Source organism: Hordeum vulgare, chromosome 4H, assembly GCF_904849725.1.
Source record: "Hordeum vulgare subsp. vulgare chromosome 4H, MorexV3_pseudomolecules_assembly, whole genome shotgun sequence".
NCBI classification, from domain to species: Eukaryota; Viridiplantae; Streptophyta; class Magnoliopsida; order Poales; family Poaceae; genus Hordeum; species Hordeum vulgare.
This window is the reverse complement of record NC_058521.1, coordinates 197,311,102-197,332,243: the sequence shown is the minus strand read 5'-3', so window position 1 is coordinate 197,332,243 and position 21,142 is coordinate 197,311,102. Positions and strand designations below refer to the sequence as shown.

The window sequence follows — 21,142 nt, the reverse complement described above, 5'->3', positions numbered from 1 at the left end:
CTACTAGGGAAAAGGAATTTTTAGCAGTCGTGTTTACATGTGAAAAGTTCAGGTCTTACATAGTTGATTCCAAAGTCACTATTCACACTAATCACGCTGCTATTAATTACCTCCTGGAAAAGAAAGACGCTAAACCTAGACTTATCAGATGGGTTCTCTTTCTACAAGAATTTGATTTGCACGTTGTCGACATGAAGGGTGCTGATAACCCAGTAGCAGATAACTTGCCTAGGTTGGCGAATTTTCTTGATGACCCACAACCTATTGATGATAGCTTTCCTGATGAGCAATTGAATGTCATCAATACTTCACGTAGTGCACCGTGGTATGCTGATTATGCTAACTATATCGTTGCCAAATATATACCATCTAGTTTCACATACCAGCAAAAGAAGAAATTCTTCTTTGATTTGAGACATTACTTTTGGGATGATCCTCACATTTATAAGGAAGGAGTAGATGGTGTTATTAGACGTTGTCTACCTGAACATGAACAGGGAGAGATCCTACAGAAGTGTCACTCCGAGGCCTACGGAGGACACCATGCGGGAGATAGAACTACACACAAGGTATTGCAATCAGGTTTCTATTGGCCCACTCTCTTCAAGGATGCCCGTAAGTTTGTCTTGTCTTGTGAAAAATGTCAAAGAATAGGTAATATCGGTAAACGTCAAGAAATGCCTATGAACTATTCACTTGTTATTGAACCATTTGATGTTTGGGGCTTTGACTATATGGGACCTTTTCCAAAATCCAACGGGTATACTCATATCCTAGTTGTTGTTGATTACGTCACTAAGTGGGTAGAAGATATCCCCACTAGTAGTGTCGATCACAACACCCCTATCAGGATGCTTAAAGAAGTTATTTTCCCGAGATTTGGAGTCCCTAGATATCTAATGACCGATGGTGGTTCACATTTCATTCATGGTGCTTTCCGTAAAACGCTTGCTAAGTACGATGTCAACCATAGAATTGCGTCCCCCTATCACCCTTAGTCCAGTGGTCAAGTAGAGCTAAGCAATAGAGAGATTAAACTGATTCTGCAAAAGACTGTCAATAGGTCTAGAAAGAATTGGTCTAAGAAGCTCGATGATGCACTGTGGGCTTATAGAACTGCCTATAAGAATCCCATGGGCATGTCTCCGTACAAAATGGTGTACGGTAAAGCATGTCATTTACCTCTTGAGCTAGAGCATAAAGCTTATTGGGCAATCAAAGAGCTCAACTTTGATTTCAAACTTGCTGGTGAGAAGAGATTATTTGATATTAGCTCGCTTGATGAATGGAGAACTCAGGCATATGAGAATGCCAAGTTTATCAAAGAAAAGGTTAAGAGGTGGCATGATAAAAGGATACAAAAGTGTGAGTTCAATGTAGGTGATTATGTCTTGCTATATAATTCTCGTTTAAGATTTTTTGCACGCAAGCTTCTCTCTAAATGGGAAGGTCCCTATATTGTTGAGGAAGTATATCGTTCTGGTTCTATCAAGATCAACAACACGGAAGGTAATTGTCCGAGAGTTGTAAATGGGCAGAGAATCAAGCATTATATCTCAGGTACTCCCATAAATGTTGAAAGCAATATTATCAATACCATAACTCCGCAGGAGTACCTAAGGGATATTTATCAGCCTGTTTCAGACTCCGAAAACGAAGAGGTATGTGATTCGGTAAGTAAACAGACTCCAAAACTTTTCGAGTAGGAATTTTTCTCCGTTTTGGAATTTTGGAAAAAATAGAAAAATTTGAAGTAGTTCGGAAAGCGCACGAGGAGGTGACAAACCTGCCAAGCGCGGGCCACTCCCCTGGCCGCACCTGGGGGGCTTGTGGCCACCTCGTGTGCCTCCCGGACTCCGTTTTCTTGCGGAGTACTCCTTCTGGTCTAGAAAAAATCATTATATATTCTCCCGAAAGGTCTGACCCTTGTATCACGCAAATTTCCTCTGTTTTCGTTTCGAGCCTGTTTTCTGCCGCAGATTTAGAGCAAGGATGCCGTCTCAGGAATCTGTCGGGGAGAACAATTTCCCTCAAGTCTATGAAGAAGTAGATGCTGATCTGAAAAGATTGGAAGTCACGGAAGCCAAGGGCGGAACTAAGGAGAGGAATCAGGCGTGGGACGAAGTACAATCTGTGTTCAACAAGGAAGAAGTTGAAGAAGTGGATTTCCTCCAACCCTACCTCCACCTACTATCTCCATCCTTGATTGAACTTTTGAGGTTTTGTGAAACAACTCGTGCTCGCAATACTTATCTCACTCGTGAAGTTTTTTTGCTGGAGAAACATATCACAGATCTCCAAGGTATAAATCAAAGATTCATGGCCCTCTTGGAATCAAAGGACAAAACGATTCTACCACCATCACCTCCAAAGGAAGACAAGTAAGCATGGGTATGGGAAATCCCCTTGGCTTGTGCCAAGCTTGGGGGAGTTGTCCCGGTATCGTATCACCATCACATCTTTTGCCTTTACCTTCCTTTTAGTTTGTTCCTTTTTGGTTTATCTTTCTCTAGTAGATTAAATGTCTTAGTGTTTTAGGCTTGAGTTTTGCTTTGTGTCACCCCCGATGTATTCAAGCTCGTGAGCCATATAATAAAGAGTTTCTTAGTTAAGGGCCTTGTCCCATGCCATGATCAAAAGGATGAGAAAAGAACAAAAGCATAAAAGATCATCCAATGATCTTATGGGAAGTGATGGCTTCACATATAAAAAGAATGATGATTGAAACTTGTTGAGGGTAGACAAACGTAGACCTTGGTCATTGTTGCAATTAATAGGAAGTGATAAAGAAGGAGAGGTTCACATATAAATATATCATCTTTAACGCCATCTATGATTGTGAACACTCACTAAACTATTGCATGCTTAGAAGTAGACGTTGCACAAGGAAGACAACATAATGAATTGTGTTTACTTGGTTCCGAACAATGTTATATGATTAGAGATCCCTTAGCATGTGACAATTGCTTCCACCTCTTATTAGCCAAAACTCCCGCACCAAGTAGAGATACTACTTGTGCATCCACAAACCTCCCAGTTTTGCCATGAGAGTCCACCATACCTACCTATGGATTGAATAAGATCCCTCAAGTAAGTTGTTATCGGTGCAAGCAATAAAAATTGCTCCCTAATATGTATGATCTATTAGTGTGTGGAAAATAAGTTTGTACGAACCCGTGATGAGGAAGGCATAAAAGCGACAGACTGCATAATAAAGTTCTTTATCACAGGAGGCAATATAAAGTGACGTTCCTCCGCACTAAGAGGACACACATCCAAACCTCAAAAGCGCATGACAACCTCTGCTTCCCTCTGCGAAGGGCCTTTCTTGTACCTTTACTTTTTGCCCTTGAAAGAGTCATGGTGATCTTCACCAATTCCTTGTTTCACCTTTATCTTGTCTAACGTCATATGCTAGGGAAAGATCTATATTCATTTGTCAAATTGGAGGTAAGTATTCATGAACTATTATTGTTGACATTACCCTTGAGGTGAATGGTTGGGAGGCGAAACTATAAGCCCCTATCTTTCTCTGTGTCCAGCCAAAACTTTGATCTCATGAGTACCACTTGAGTTGTAGCAATTGTAGAGAACGAAAAGATGATTGAGTATGTGGATTTGCTTTATAAGCTCTTATTTGACTCTTTTCAATGTTGTGATAAATTGCAATTGCTTCAATGACTAAAGGCTATCGGTTGCTAATTCGCGGTAAGGTTCTTGATCCATGCTTTATTTTGTGAAGGAATTGTCACTTTAGCATAAGAGATGATATGATGGTATTGCTGTTCTGAATATGACCATGATGCCTGCATGTCTGTATCTTGTTTAGTCGACACCTATCTCCCTAAACATGTGGGCATATTTATTGATCTCGGCTTTCGCTTGAGGACAAGCGAGGTCTAAGCTTGGGGGAGTTGATACGTCCATTTTGCATCATGCTTTCATGTTGATATTTATCACTTTTTGGGCTGTTATTACACTTCACGGTACAATACTTATGTCTTTTCTCTCTTATTTTGCAAGGTTTACATGAAGAGGCAGAATGCCAGCAGCTGGAATTCTCGCCTGAAAAAGGAGCAAGTTTGAGATACCTATTCTGCGCAACTCCAAAATCCGTGAAAATCAACGTGGATTTTTTTTTGGGATTTATAAAAAATACTGGGCCGAAGAAGTACCAGAGGGGCGCCAGCAGGAGGCCACAAGCCTGCTAGGCGCGGCCTACCCCCTGGTCGCGCCTAGGGGGCTTGTGGGCTCCCACTTGGCCCTATGGCTCCCCCCTTTTGCTACAAGAAGGGTTTCGTTCGAGAAAAAAATCAAGAGGAGGCTTTTCGAAAGATTCGCCGCCGCCACGAGGCGGAACTTGAGCAGAACCAATCTAGAGCTCCGACAGGACGATCCTGCCGGCGAAACTTCCCTCCCGGAGGGGGAAATCGTCGCCATCGTCATCACCAACACTCCTCTCATCGGAGGGGACTCATCACCATGAACATCTTCATTAGCACCATCTCATATCCAAACCCTAATTCATCTCTTGTAACCAATCTCCGTCTCGCGACTCCGATTGGTACTTGTAAGGTTGCTAGTAGTGTTAATTACTCTTTGTAGTTGATGCTAGTTGGATTACTTGGTGGAAGAGTTTATGTTCAGATCTTTGATGCTATTCGTTACCTCTCTGGTCATGAATATGATTATGCTTTTTGAGTAGTTACTTTTGTTCCTGAGGACATGGGATAAGTCATGCTATAAGCAGTCATGTGAATTTGGTATTCGTTCGATATTTTGATGTGTTGTATGTTGTTTTTCCTCTAGTGGTGTTATGTGAACGTCGACTACATAACAATTCACCATTATTTGGGCCAAGAGGAAGGCATTGAGAAGTAGTAAGTAGATGATGGGTTGCTAGAGTGACAGAAGCTTAAACCCTAGTTTATGAGTTGCTTCTTAAGGGGCTGATTTGGATCCACTAGTTTAATGCTATGGTTAGACTTTGTCTTAATTCTTCTTTCGTAGTTGCGGATGCTTGCGAGAGGGGTTAATCATAAGTGGGATGCTTGTCCAAGTAAGGGCAGTACCCAAGCACCGGTCCACTCACATATCAAACTATGAAAGTAACGAACGGGAATCATATGAACATGATGAAAACTAGCTTGATAGAAATTCCCATGTGTCCTCGGGAGCGTTTTACCTCTTATAATAGTTTGTCCAGGCTTGTCCCTTGCTAGAAAAGGGATTGGGCCACTTTGCTGCACCGTTGTTACTTTTGTTACTTGCTACTTGCTACGAATCACCTCACCACACAACTACTTGTTACCGATAATTTCAGTGCTTGCAGAGAGTACCTTGCTGAAAACCACTTGTCAGATCCTTCTGCTCCTTGTTGGGTTCGACACTCTTACTTATCGAAATGACTACGATAGATCCCCTATACTTGTGGGTCATCAGATCCAAAGGGACTCGACAATATCATTTCCAAGGGTATCAAGACTAGCAAAACTTAATGTGTGAGATATGGTTAAGTGATGAGGATGCGGCATGGAATAAGAATTTATTTGAGGGGCTAACTTACAAGTACAAGAACAAGAAGAGTTATCTACGCATAAAGGGACATGAACTAATAATGATCAAGAAATGATCATGCAAACCTACTTACGAGTCAAACATAACCCCACCATGTTCCCTTCTTGGTTCAAACCTCACAAGAAGATAGGGTCACGGTTATGCACGGTTGGTGTATTTTATTTGAGTTTACTTCAAGTTTGCTCTAACTGGGTGTTAAACAAATTTACAAGTTGCCACATAACCGCGGGCACGGATTTCCAAAATATTTAAACCTCTAGGGTTTCTCTAACTCATCCATCACAAACTAGCCACAAGTTGCGTGGAAAACCTCAATCGCGGAATAGCCCGTAATCTCCTCGGAATCCCGATGGTAAACCTCAACCTAGAGATAGCCCAAAGTACCCTTGGAATCCCGGTGCACAAGAAGCTTTAGAAAGGTAAAACAAAGCTAGCAAGGCTGTCCGACGTATCAACAAACCTGATAGGAGCCGTGTATCTCATTCTCAAGACATGGCAGATAAGCTACACATACGATGGCCTGATAAGAATCTCCTGAGTTACCCCGAGTTGGCCCCGCATAGTGCTCTGTTTTGGACCAACACTCATGAGGAGCATTGTCCTGGGTTCTTGATTAACTATCCACGTGTTAATTACTCCCTATGCAAGTTTATTAGTTATTAGGCAAATGTAGTACCAAAGTTGGGACTTGCGAAAAGAGTTTTAATCCAAGATGAATTATCAAGGAGGTCCCCATATAACATCCCTAAGCATGTTAGGACTACTCAAGATGGAACATAGCACGAGTACACAAGTAACTAGGGCAGCAAAGGTGGAACAAAACACCGAGCATAAGGCTAGGCCTCCCACCTTTTACCAAGTATATATGCGCATTAAATTAATAGAAATAATATTGTGATATCGTAGGATATCCATGTTGTCACATGGAAACAACCTGCTCCTTCAACTAGCAACACTATACGAAGGGCTGAGAAAGCGGTAACATAGCCAAACAATGGTTTGCTAGGATGTGAAGGGGTTAGAGGCTTTTCATGGGCAATGTTGGAAGGCTTGACATTCAAGTGGTAGGCAACAAGACATAGCGATAGAAATGAGACAACTAGCATGGTAATGATAGTAGTGGTATCCATGGAAATGGTTATCTTGCGTGAGATCTCGCTTGGAAGAAGAACGAATCCGTGAAGTAGATGAACAGTCGTAGTCGAGCGAATCCTCAAACTCCGAATCAGTTTGGGAACTCTATCAAGAAAAAGCAAATCAGAAACAAAAAATGAGATGGTAAACACCAATACATATTCATGACATGATGTACAAACAAGTATGATTCATGTCCGGTTTAAATATGCAAGGCATTGCAAATCACAAAAATCAACTAATACACATTAAGTGAAGTTCAATATGCATCGAGTTGCATATTAATGAGACTCCATATTTGAATTATTTAGTTCACTCCCGTTTAGGTACTTCACAAGTTTAAATGTTGTTAAACATGGTAAAGAGGTGAAGCATAAGCAACTACATCATCTAGGCATTTTAAATGAGGCCGAAACAACGAATAAAAATTGTGGAAAATATCCATATGCAAATTAAGATTTCGATACTGATCTGTCTACAACACAATTTTAGAGTTGTTAAACAGCAAAATAAATGCCCTCATGTTATTCTACAAATATTTCTAGTCAAGTTACATATGTGGATCATTTTAATCAGAGCTATGGTTATTTAGCTATCAAATAAATCATTTCAGCATGGTATTTATGCAAATTGATACAAACGACAGTTTAAATATTTTGAACGTGGATGAAAGTTGAATATTGTGAAACTAGACAAAAATTTAAGCATTGTTGATATATAAAGTTTTTACATATGAAGCACGGTTGTGAAGTTATTAAATGCATGAAGCCGGGGGGTTTTGTGTAAAACCGTAAATCCTGTAATAATAGACAAATTCCCAGCCGAGGGAAAAACAATATTGGGTCGAATCTGCTGCGCTGGGTTGGATCTGGATGGGCGAAAGGTAGAAAATCTTGCCCATGGCATCTTATACGCATGCACAGGGGGGCGGGTCACTACTGGGCCATCGAGTCGGTTGGTGGAGCGCTCAAATTGGGCTGCGACCGCGAGGGAAAGGTCGAGAAGGCGAGCGATTTTGCTCGTTTCCCCCAGAAAAAAGACACACTCGCGAGCAGAACTTGGGCGGCCGCGTTGTAGGTTGCTGGTGCGGCGGCAGGACAAGGAAGCGGGACGTCTCTCTAGCGGAGCCTTGGTGCTCTGACAAGCTGGGAGTTCTGGCAGGGTGTGGAGGCGTGGCTTGAGGCGAGGCAGAGCTTGGCGGCGATTAGACTTGGCGAGGAACGATGGCTGGACTTGGGAAGACCCGAGCGAAAGTGCACGAGCATCCGGAACCTGAGGTGCAAGGCGCATCGGAGGGCTGCGGCGCGACGAGAGGCAGCGCTAGAGCTTCGAGGCCATGGTTTCTCGGGCGTCCATGGGGTTCCCGCGGGAAGAAAACACGAGGGGGAGAGCTCAGACAAAGGGGGAGAGGAAGGAGGAGCAAGAGAAATGATAGGGGATGGAGGCACGAGGGGACTAGTCTGGTCTTGCTGGTCACCGAGGCGATGGCCCAGTCGCTTGCTCCGACAAGAGGCTCCTCGTGCATGAGCCCAGGAGGAGGTGGCGCCCGCGGACGATCTCCTAGCACTTCGGCGTGGTGAGTGCTATCCCAGCAGCTGGATGCATCCGGCCCTCATGGATACAGGGCACATGGCACTCGGGCGGCTCTGAGATCGAAGGGGTGCATGGAATTTTTGGCGGTTGTGGGATGCATAGGATTTGACACATGCGGAAAACAAGGGAAGACGACGACAATGATTGGGTGTCGGTGGATTTGAGAGGGTGATGTGGTTCCTGAGCGGGGAAAACAAGGTGGGAGAAGACAGCGGTGGCGGCTAGGGAATGGGTGGATGGTACATCAAGGGCTAGGGTTTCATCTACTATAAATAGCAAGTGGAAATGGTTAGGCGCTATCTAGTCCCTTCATTTTGATCGGACGGTCGGGAAACTTAGGTTAGGGAGTCCAATTGAAATCCCGATGATGGTATGGAGTATTTTGAGGTTGATCTGGACCCAACGGTCATGACCATGTGTTTCGGGTTCAGAAAAGTGCTCGGAAGCACGCGAGGAGTTCGTGCATTATGTAGAGGGGCTAGGCATGAGAAAAGTGGGAAAATGTGGGCAGCCCGGCAACAAGTTTTTATATACGAAAAACGTCTGCGACTTGACTAGCTATAGTGCCGCCATAGTTTATCCGTTGCAGGTATCAAACGACCTTCAAATGCGATGAAATTTGGCAGACGGTCTACCTACAATAAAATAAGACCGTATGGCTACTTTCGTCCCATTCCAGGAATATTTTATATGCACTTTGAAAACAATATTTTAATGATGCCATGAACGCATACGTGTGTGGTTGGTCTTGAAACGGTCTATGACAAGAACGAAGAGGGCTGACAACTATGGATGGATGCAACTTTGAAAACAGAAGGCAACGGGGTTTCAGTGAAATGTGGATGATGTGAATGATGCGATGATGAATGCGACAAACAAATAAAACACACGGCAAAACGCAAAATAAATGGAAGGCGTGTGAAGCGTCGCTCTCACGCTGTTACTGGTAGCTCAACCTTGGTGCCAAATAATTCAAGTGATTTGTCTTCTGATTCAATTATATTATCCTTGTACACCTTCCAATGCAATTTCGACGTGATAGGCATACTCTTCAATCGAGACTTCAACCCCACTCCAACATCATACCTTCTTATAAGGTTAACTTCATCATTTGGGTCAATCCAATTTAACACACTTCTAACTTTCACAACCACATCCTCATAAGTTGGGCTTGATTCAAAAACTATGAATTCTTCCCCTTCATCGGCATTGCCTTTGATAAATTTCTCCTTATCCAAATAATGCACATTAACGAGTCTATACATCTAAATGCATTGTAAAAAGGTCATTGATAGACCGGCAACATAATATGGGCCAAATAACTACAATGCATTCACGGGTTAGGAAAGATCTATGCATTAAATTCAAACAACAACACAAATAACAAACTATCGCTCCTTAACCCTAACTACTTACTAATGACATTGTCTAACCCGAACCCTAAACCTACAAAATGCCTAACAATAATTATAGATCTATCATCCCTCAAATCCATGGATTTCACACCAAAATGACCTAAATTAGGGTTTGCATACAAGTCAAAAAATTCCACCAAATGAGATGATTCCAACCTATCAAAAAGAAGCGAGGGGGTAAGGTACCTTGAGTTATGAAATTGGGCTCGATCCACGGGAGAAAACTCAAGCAATGGAGATGGATTTGATGAAGCCAAGAATGAAGAAAAAAGAGGACACATGAGCTCAGCTCGGGAAAGAAGGGGATCTCAGGATGAATGGGTGGCTGATGGGACCCATCAAACTTTCCCTCACTCATTTAACCATACTGAGTATCCTATCAGCACTCGCTGTGACGGTAGGTACACGCACCCTACCGTCACTGCGTGTGGCGGTAGGCACTTATCCACGTCAGCTAAACATATAGCGCCGTCTACGTTGACCGCTACTCTATCGTCATAGGGAGCGGCGGTAGCATGTCCTAGCCTACCACCTGAGCAGATGACGGTAGAAAAAATCAAATTTGATTTTTTAAACATAGGATTAGATTCGGTTAACTTGGTTAAAAAGGGTCGCGAATTTGTCCCCCACACACATCACGTACGTACAGAGACAAACCAATGACCGTGGGCCCTGCTCAGTTGCTTCTCGCTGCTTCCACGTCACGGAGCAAAAAACCCAAGCGAAATCGAACAAGCACCACCGCGGTGTTCCTCTGTGTTCAGTCCAGTGTTCCTTTCCAACCATGCGTAGCCGCAACGCGAAGACATGCAGAGCTCAAGATGACACTGACACAGCACTCACCCAGATGCTCGTGGCTACTGCCACTCTCTCTGCAACTGAACCCCTGCCAGCGCGTGCATATGTTATTAGCAAGAGGAACATTATTTGATTAATCCATCATCTAATTACATGCCCGAGATTAACAGGCATGGATTCCACAGACTTCTTCCATGGAAAGAGAAAGAAGATGGTGCATGCAGATACGTGTTTGGTAGTGCTGCAGAAAGTAAGTACACCACCATGATTATTCAGAACATCCATGCCAAGACCTGCATAATTGCTGCCTTCTTGTGTGCATAACTCTACAAGCATCATTCTGCTCATCTAGTGCTCGGTGGGCAAAAAAAAAGATTTGAGGTCATGATGCAGAAAGTGAAAAGATACTGTAACTTTGTTCAAAGGGGCTAATTTCATGTTTTGATTCTTTTGCTGAAGTAAATATAGATCTGACCCTCGTTTGCAAAAATATCGAGTCCGACCCTCTTTCTGTCGCGAGGCCCTATGATGATAGGGTATAACAACCTATCGTCAAGATCCCTGACGGTAGGATTGCACGCTCTACCGCAAAAAATTATAAGCCTGCGTACATGCATCCTACCGTCAGACCCTTGGCGATAGGGTTGCATATGCTATCGCGAGCACGTGTGGCTGTAGAGATGCACTGCACTAACGTGGTCCTTTTATCAGGGACTTTGACGATATGTTGTTATATACTATTGTCATGGGACTCGGTGATAGGAAAGGGTCAGATCCTGAAAATTTTACAACGAGGATCAGATTTCGATTTACTTTACTAAAAGAATCAAAATACAAAAAAAAATCGTTCAAAGGTTGAAAACACACATGTACAGACGGAAAGCAAGATCGTCAAGTAAAATCCAAGACGAGAGACTCTTAACGGCAGATCATTCTCGTGAGTTCTTCTTCACTTCCCAAAGTGATGTTGGAAATGAGAAAGGAGGGAAGAACAAGTGAAAAGGGGAAGGTGGTGTTTAACTTCTTGAGTAAGCAATGTTCACATGAGAATATGCTTTGCTGGTGTTTCTGACCCAACCCAAGCCATCAAATTACAGAAAAATAAATCTGTTTTCCGTTTTTCTACTTCCAAACTACCGACGGCACTGCAAATTTTTTTTTAAAAGAGACAAAAGATTTGTCTTTTTCATCATTAATTAAGGAGAAGAGAATTGTGCGGTTAATTGACGAAAACCCAGGCTAAAATTGATACAACATACAATCCATATGACATGGACACCATCGGTCAACCTGACCATTGACATGGAACCCAAAACTGCGAAGAAGAAATATGTCCGCCGCGAAGTCGCAAGCATCATCGTCATCACCGGTTGCCTCGAACGAGCGACTCAGACTTCACCATCAAGCTACAACATCAAAGTCATCCCGCGAACAGCCGAAAAAAAAACCACGACAGCACATGCCATCGAATGACCACACACGCGAGCAACCGACAACTCCGACCTTGATGACGAGTATAACAAAGGGAAATATCCAGGACTTGCACCGACCGTGCCCTTCGCAAACGACCACCAAGCGCCCATCATCGTCACCGCCTGGACTCACTCCACCGCAGCTCCGACTTCAACGCAACCAAGCAACCCATGGAATACCACCTCGGACACGTCCGAAAAAACCGACTACCAAAGTCCATGCCGCGACCCGAGCTCCTCTCAACTCCATCATCGTTGCCAAACAGAAACCAGCGCCCCATCTCAGCAAACCATGCGGCGAAGATGCCACCACCCATGGCGAAGATGTCGTACTCTAGAAGTCTCCCCGTCGTGGCCAGCTCCAAGACAATGCCCCCAAGGAGAAGAAACACACGAGGACGCCTTCATCGCCCGACCCAAAGGACCGGAGGTTTCCCTTCGGAGCCCAAGCCGTTGGGAGGAGGAGCACACCTCTATGACGACGCTGCCAAGAAAGATCATGACACCCGTGGACGCTGCCGTTGCCGGCTACGATGGAGACCAGCGCAAAGATTTCTCCCGGAGTTGCGCCCAGCACCTCCGCCACCGACCCTCGATCTTCTCCTCAGTAAAGCTACAACACCAAAATCAAAGAGCTAGCGCATACCAGATCCAGATCGAAGTAGCACGAATGGAGCAGTATAGCAGGCGAGCAGCTCCTTCACCCGCAACGTGCCTCGCGCTCCTGGCTGCACAGCCGCCACGTCTCGCAGGTCGTCGCGCCCGCCACCCCACGCATGCATCTGGAGTCGAGCGCAGCCGCACGCACGTATGTCCTCCACGCCCAGGCCACGCCGGAGCCCGGACCGAGGTCGCCCACCCGGCATACGCCGCCCGTAGCCGACACACGCCGCCCGCCATCCGTTGTCCGTCGCGGTGAGCTCCCCCCACTAGTGACGCCACGGGAAGAAGCGGCTGGGAGCTGAACGAGGGCGGCGGTGGTGGCGGGAGGGGACCGTGCGGCGGCTAGCGGATCCCGCCGGATCTGGGCGTCGGTGGGGCCTCAGGGCGACGACGATGTGGAACAGATCGCGGCGGCCATGGCAACGGCTGCAGCTCCGACAAGGGTTGTGTGGCACCAGGCAGACGACGGCGAGGTCGTCGAGGCCGAGTTGAATGCGCAGCATGGACAAGTGAGGAGCCCTAGCTTTAAGACCATTTCCTGAAACAACAGGTCAGTTGCAGGAAACGAAGGTGGCTTTAACAGACGTAGGATGTTGTGCAACCATCTGATCAAATCAAACGGCTACGGAGCTGATGGACGGCCGCGCACAATCGACCGGTGAAAGATAATCATTTCCCATAATAATAGCTGGAAAGAACTAGTCTAATACGGAGCGAGTAAATGGCAATCGCTGACACTGAAGCACAATAGATCCACCTTCCTCGTGTACGTCTCACAAATTACGGCCGTATATCTAAAGGAAGCACAAAAATGAGGAAAACTCTTCTAATCAGCCGGCTGATTTAAGGCACGCGCATCAGCCGCTTTGCTAGCTAGCCACGTGGCCTCCACGGACACGTTGATGCCTGGTTTAGCTTCTTTTCTCGCATGATAACTTCAGGACCAGCCCGAGGCCTGTTTATTTTCTTTTCTCACGCACACGAACTCTAGACCCACGGTACTGTTTATACTTTATTGGTACAGGTGCATGTGGCGCTGCTGTTTGCTCCTGCTCCGTCGCCCATCTATGTACTACCAATTAATTGTCACAGCCGACATGCTAAGATGTTTCTTCAGCATTTGCTGCAATTGCGTACGGCAAGTGGTTTTTCTGTATTACCTCGTCGTGATATATTAAAAAAAAATCATGTTTTGCTGCAACCATTTGATATTTTATTATGTTCGAAAGTTCGCCATGCCGGAGCTACAAGGACGGTTGGCTTGTTGCAATTGACATGTGCAACATTATAAAGCCGATGAAATTCGGGCGAGTGGCTGATCCTTGTTGCTGCAAATCGGGAGCGTAGCGTTGCAAGTCCGGACGCCACATTTGATTTTGCTGGAAAGCTATGTCGCGGTGTTGTAAAACATGTGTGACGTTGCAAGCCGACCGATGGTGTTGCCAGCTCGACGCGTAGCGCTACAAGCCTCATGGTCATATTTATTTTTCTACTTCCATGTTGTTGCGTCATGCTGCAAATATTAAACGATGCGCAAATATAGTCCATCATGCTCCAAGACGTATGCAATAATGACATGAGCTTTTTTTGCTTCTACAATACCGAACTGTTGTGCTGCAAAATGATGTGATGCAGCAAAGCATACCACACGAGGCTTTAAGGGGCGAGCTGTGTTGTTGCAGGTGGGCACTCAATGCTGCAAGCTAGGCGTTCATTGAGCAAGTTCGGCCATTTTAGTTGCGAGTCGCTCACTCTTTTTTTTGCAAAGCTTACCACGTGATGCTGCAAATGTCGACGTCGTCACGGGTGTTGCGGTCGCTACGGGAGCTTCGCCTGCTGTGTTGGTGTTACAGCCGCTTCGGAAGCATCGTCGGTGATGTGGCCATTTGCAGGTGTGTCGTCGTCGGTGAGGCTAGTGCACGGGGTGCCTGGCGATGTTGACGACGGTTAATGGTGTTGCGATATTACGACAGCGCTTGATGTTATTCGATGCTACGATGGTGGTTGATGGTGTTGCAATGTTACACCAGTGGTCGATGGTGTTGTGATGTTATGATGGCGATCGATGGTGTTGCGGTGTTACAATGGCGGTCGACGTTGTCGCAATGTTACGGTGGTGGTCGACGTGTGATGGGCTGTTACGATGATAGTGGATGGCCTTGTGATGCTACAACGGCGATCGACCATGCTACGACGGTGGTTGATGTGTATTGGGCTATTACAACGACAGTTGATGGTCTTGTGATGCTACAACGCAATCAGCCATGTTGCGATGCTACGGCGATGGTCGATAGTGTTGCGATGTTACGACGACGAACGATGATGTTGCTATGTTACTGCCTCGGTTGATAGTGTTTGGATGTTACGACGAGGTCGACGATGTTGCGATACTATGATGATGGTTGTCGGTGTTGCGATGTTAGGAAGGCGGTCGATTTTGTTGCTATGTTACTGCCTTGGTTGATGGTGTAACATGTTGATGGTGTTAGGATGTTACGGTGAGGTAGATGATGTTCCGATACTATTACCGTGGTCGACAGTGTTGCGATGTTATGACGATGGTCGATGATGTTGCTATGTTACTGCCTCGGTTTATGGTGTTAAGATGTTACGGCGACGGTCGACGATGTTGTGATGTTACAACGGTGGTTGACAGTGTTGCGATGTTATTGTGAAGCGAGGACGAGTGAGATACCCGGTGAATGCCGCGGCCATGCCATTGATTGAAAGGGTTGTGCACGAAGCGAGGGCGATGTTGGAACCACTCTGTGTCCAATCTAACGATTTGGCCCGCGCGACATAATTTTTGACCCAAGCACAATGAAAATTGCTGCAGATATAGGATAGGCTAATTAAACTTTGCATGAGACTAGTCATGATGTGTGTTGTGCTTCGTTTGTGCCATCGCGTAGGCACGTGAAGCAAAACTGTAGTACCTAGATACGGTGTGTACGGTTCATGGGACCATGTAAGTGGACGAGGCTGGGACTAACTGGTTAAATGGAATCATGCACGTAGAGTCGCTGCAGTGCATACCATTAGTCAAACCAGTCACGTGGAGATGGACATGTGAAAGCAATTAGTATCAAGATCAACTAAAGTGGATCGTACGGCTAAGAGCATGTCCAACAGCCGCGCTATACTAACGCCGCGCGGCAAAAAAGGTAAATATAGCGCGCGCAACGCGGCGGACAGCTCCAGCAGGCGCGCTAAAACCGCGCGCGCTAAAACGATTTGGACGCGCTGGTCATAGCCCCATCCCGCGCTGTGTATTTCGGGCGTCCACTTCGGCGCGCGGCAGACTCGAGCGCGCGCGCGAACTCTCCCTATTCTTCCTCCTTTCTCCCGCGCGCCGGCGCCAGCGCCCCTGCCACCATGGACGCGCACACCGGCGCCCCGCTGACCCCGCTGTACAGCCGCGACCCCCCGCCGCTGCCGCCTCCGCCGAAAACCCTAGCGCGGCGGGCGTTGGCGCTGTCGCCGCCGGAGCTCCGCCGACCGTCGGCCTCGCGCGCAGCCTCTTCTTGCCGCCGCGGATGACCACACCGACGGGTGGCGTCGCACCGGCGCCGTCCCGTGCCGCCGCCGCACCATTGGAGCGGAAGAAAGGAAAAACATCCGCGAAGAAGAAGACGACGGACGGCTCCGGTAGCTCGAAGCCGAAGAAGAAGGTTGCAGTGCGCCGGCCGGGCGCGGCGTCTACCGAAGCGCCGACGAGCTCACTCGTTGAGCCGGCGGCGGACGCGCACCACGTGTTCGATGAAATGCCCACAAGGTGAAAAAAATTCCAACTTTTATTTTCTTGTTATTTTTTCAATGCATTATCATATAGATAGCTTATTTGCATTGTGGCGGTGGCTTCAGCGCTATGGGTGGCTTTGGAGCATCCTCCAACGCTATGGGAGGCATGGGTGGCATGAGTTTTGCTTCTCTCATGGGCGGCATGGGTGCACCTCCGGTCATGGGTGGAATGTCTTTCGATGTGCCTCACACACATACCCATGAAAATACCGTTGAAGATCTTGCCAAGACCGTCGGAGCTACACGTGATGCGGTGCGTGATGAGGTTAGGGAGGAAGATTCATCTTCGAAGGCGGAAGAATCGTCTTCGGAAGAAGAGGAAGACGACGAGGAAGATGATTGATGTGTTATATGTCTTCAACTTTGTTGGATGAACTTGTATTTTGAACTTGGTTTGCATTTTGAACTTGGTTGGATGAACTTGTGGGCATAAGTTTCACATGTTATTGCATTTTGATGAATGTTTCATTCCATTTTGGGCGCTGCTGCAGCGGCGCGCGCGCTGCATTTTTGCGCGCTGCTGGAGCGGAGCGCGCGCGTTGCATTTTATAGCTACTGCTGGAGCCAGCGCTGCGCGACGCGCCAAACCAGGCGACCAGCGCGCGGCAAACTCGTTTTTTAGGCGCGGCGCGAAGCGCGCCTGTTGGAGATGCTCTAACACAACGCGCTAGACGAACACATCGGGTGGCTATCGACCCGGCTGATCCTACGTGCGGATCAGTCGGATGATGCGTAGCATCCGCCCAAAAATAAACACAAAAATTGTTATTCACCTGTGTCAGCAGCTATGACACCGACATTACCCACTTAAACCCCAAAAGCCTTCGTTTGGACTGTCGGTTGACTCGAAGATACCTCCGTAATTAATATTTTTTTAATATATTTTTGAAGTTAACAGAAGAGCTGCTAAAACTTCATTCAAAAGAAATAAGCCGACGACGAAAACTGTTCAGCTTATTAAACGAAAATCGAACGAAAACTTGTACAGCAGGCAACCACACCTAGCTAAACTAGGAAACAACACACATGACATACATAGACGTCGGTAGAACAAAACAAGAAGAATAGAGTACATCGCAGCCATTGCAGTATCATCGTATATCACCCGTCACGCTCGCGACCCGATAACTACGACTTCGCTGCGAGAACATTGAAAGGCACCCGCATCGAGCAAGTTTACCACAAATGTGTTCTTCAACCTCATCGACTTGAGAGCGAGAAGACATGTCCGAAAAGAAGTAAACATGTGCCGCACCAATCCCGAGAAAAGGACGAACAAACTTGTCTGACGTACACTGCATGTCAAATGTGCTCATGCTGCCAAAACTACCGTGCAACAGCCATCCTTGGACAAACGCGAAACCCGACCATTCACATCACCACTGATTAAGTGTGCATTACGTGAAGCCTCCCTAAAACAATACTTTCAATAAAGTAAGGCTGCCAAGCATATCTCATTACCGATCCGATAAGACGGATTAGGTTTTCATCCGAAGAAAAGATCAAAGGCAGAAGACGATGGATCTTCGCAAAGGCAGAAGACGGTTAATATAGATCTCTAGTCATCGTTACTGTTCCAAATAAAAAATAAGCTACTACGAGTAATTTACGCTAGGCAGAAGACGGTTAATATAGATCTCTATCATCGTTTCTGTTCCAAATAGGAGTAAAATATAAGCTACTACGAGTAATTTACGCCTGTTAAATCCGGGCGTATATACTTACACCGCATCCAAGCGGGGCCTTAAGCCTTTCCTTCCTTACCCCCTCCTCCCGCCGCACTGAGCCGGCGGCCGGCGCCGCCCCCTGCCGCCCTTGGCCGGGCACGCGGCCACCACGGTCGGCGGCGGCGCAACACAGTTCCAGTGTGCACATACCTCTGCGCTCGCCGGCACGCCGCGCACGCTGATGCCGGTCAGGAAGTTGTCTTGAAGGAAGAGCACCCGCATGCGCCCGCCCTCCGCCGCCGCCACAATCTCTGCCGGCACCGCTCCAGCAAACTTGTTCCCGTTCAGGTACACTGCAGCCGCGCTCGACAGCTCCGCCGGCACCCGCCCGGATAGCGCGTTGTGACTGAGGTCTACCGTGGCGCCCAACGGCAACCGCCCCGCCGGCCGGAGCTCGCCAGAGAAGGCATTCTTGCGCAACTGCAGGTACCCAATCCGGAAGGAGAAGACTTCTCCGGGGACCTCGCCGGAGAACCAGTTCCCGCCGAGGTCAAGAAACGACAGCCTCGTCAATCTGCGAAGGACGCCGCCCACGCGGCCGGACAGCCTGTTCCCGCCGAGACTTAGGTACACGGCCGTCTCCGGGAGAGGCGGGACGTCGCCGGATAGGCGATTGTTCCTGAGGTCGAGGTGGACCAGCGGCGAACTCACTGTCTTGGGGATCTCGCCGGAGAGGGAGTTGTGGGAGAGGACGAGCGTTCGGAGACTCCTGATTTGGAGCAGTGAGGAGGGTATCCTGCCGGAAAAGGAGTTCTTGCTGAGATCAACCGTCCGAAGAGCAGGGGAGAATCCTCCGGGGAGGTTGCCGGAGATGAGGTTCCCGGATAGAGCGAGGAAGCGGAGCGAGGGGAGCGCCGCGACGGCGGAAGATAAGCCCCCGGATACGCGGCCAGGGACGAGCGAGAGCGAGCTAAGCGCGGAGAGACGCGCGAGCGCGGCGGAGGGGAATGCGCCCGAGAGGCCTGGTGCGCCGGCGCGCGGGTCCCCGAGGGCCAGCGTGACGACCCGACCATCGCCGGAGCAGGAGACCCCCGCGAAGCCGCAGGCGTCTCCGGTGAAGTCCCACGAAGCGAAGAAGCCGGAGCCCGGCAGGTCGGAGAGCGCGCGCCGGACGGCCTGCAGTACCAGGTAGTCCACCGGGTGCAGCGTCGCCGCAGCTGACTGTATCGTAACCGTGAGAAGGGCAGCAACGAGGATCAGGAAGACGGCGGCAGGGCGTCGCGTCACGCGCGCGGCCATTGGGCTCTCGGGGCGAAGTCGCGAGGCGGTAGTGTATCAGTAGAGGAAAGAGAATGAGCTCAGTGAATGGCACTGTTGAGCGCGGCGTTGGGGAGTGTGAGTTTGGAGGAGAAGAACGCGCTGGGGATGGGCTCTGCCTTGATAAGGGTGCGTACGTGCCACCCGACGACATACTGTGGCTCAAGGACAAGTAGGGCACACCTGGCTTGGTGGCCCCAATTTCCAGTTGTTAATTTTTAGGGTGCGCTGGGCTGCGCCATGGGCGTCAATGTGAGATTAGAGCATGGTTAATATTGGCTATACGATGTGTCACCAGTGAGATTAGAGCATGGTTAATATTGGCTATACGATGTATCACCAGCTGCTCGCTATATGATGTTGACACGTCATCTATAACGAGCTTATAGCCCACAAGTACAATAGGTAGATGTAAATAAGTGCTACTTTATTGATACAAGGTCCACCATCCTCTCTCATAAAGTGTCTAGGAGCATATTTTGCAGCCGGCTATTAGTTTGTAGCCCGCTTCTCTTCTGTCTCCTCTTCTCTCTCTTCCAACTTATCACAAATATATTATTTTAAGTCTTACAGCCCGCCTACGTCATACTATTGAGTACTTGCTCTTAGGGCATCTCTTTCGCCTCACTTTATATTTAAATACTAATAAGTGTAGCTGTACTATTAGATTGAAATGAGCGTCTCCTCATGCGAAAATATGCAGCATCAAAAATTTATACTTTTAAGCAATTTCATAGCATTTTGTAGGCATCTGAGCATCAAAATTGAGCAATTTTACAATATTTGTAGGCAACTCAGCATCAATCATAGACAACTGAGCATCATTGTCTAATTATGTAAATCTCTCTCACATGCACACACACATGCGTGTATTCCAACATATAACTAGTTATTCCTCACCCCGGTCCAATCCTACTTGAAAACATAAGAACAACTCTAGCAGACCTCGCATCCCACCCCGGCCCGTAAAATAATCGCCAAAATGCGGGTCGGGTGGAAAAACCAGCCCGATCAGACCCCGCATCCCGCCTCGGCCCGCAATAAATTTTAGGGGCGCGGCAAAATCCCGACCCTAACCCGGGAAAACGCGGGTTTCCCCCTCGGGGCTGCGGTGCCCTGCATATAAGCGGAAGCAGTTGGTGGGGGGACATTTAATCCCGCGCTTTCTCCCACCAGCCACGTCTCCTCTCCCCCCTCGCGACGCTGTCGGCCGTCGCCCAAGATTCCGGCGACAGCAGCCGGCAGGAGCATGCCGGAAGGCCGCCACGCGCACGAGGCCTCCCCTCCCTTCCCCCCTACGTCGGCGGGCCGCCGGATTTGCAGATCTGCGACACTTCATCGCGGGCCGCTGGATTTGTCTTTTTCCGGCCGCCGGTTGTTGCCCGAGGCGATGGAGTGGTCGGGGAGCCTCTCCCACAGCCCAGGCAAGGGTGCATCGCAGCATGCATGCACGGGTTCGTCCGCCCGCCGCCGCCGAAGGTTTGCGGGCATGGACTCGTCCCCCGTCCACCGGGCTCGGCGCTCGCGCAACGTCTCTGTGGCCTGCCGATGCCGCTCATAGAGTGCGACGACTGCCGGCGCCAATGTTGCGGCTCACTTCGGGCACGCCGACGCATCCCGGATGGGTGTTCTACAAACGCGAAATCGACGGGGTACGTGCACTTGCGGTAGCTCATTCCATAGCTCATTCTTTAGTTCAATTGCG

General features: G+C 47.9%; 1 protein-coding gene across 1 annotated transcript; it reads right to left on the bottom strand.

Moving 5' to 3' along the window:
* Nucleotides 1–17,866: 17,866 nt before the first annotated feature.
* LOC123446312 (probable inactive leucine-rich repeat receptor kinase XIAO) lies at nt 17,867–19,923 on the bottom strand. Its single transcript, XM_045122979.1, has one exon. The coding sequence runs from the start codon at nt 19,417–19,419 to the stop codon at nt 18,214–18,216; it is 1,206 nt and encodes a 401-aa protein (XP_044978914.1). The 5' UTR covers nt 19,420–19,923; the 3' UTR covers nt 17,867–18,213.
* Between the last annotated feature and the right edge of the window lie 1,219 nt (nt 19,924–21,142).

Coding starts and splice junctions, on each gene's coding strand:
- LOC123446312 (XM_045122979.1), bottom strand. CDS start 19,419: ATGGCCGCGCGCGTGACGCGACGCCCTGCCGCCGTCTTCCTGATCCTC.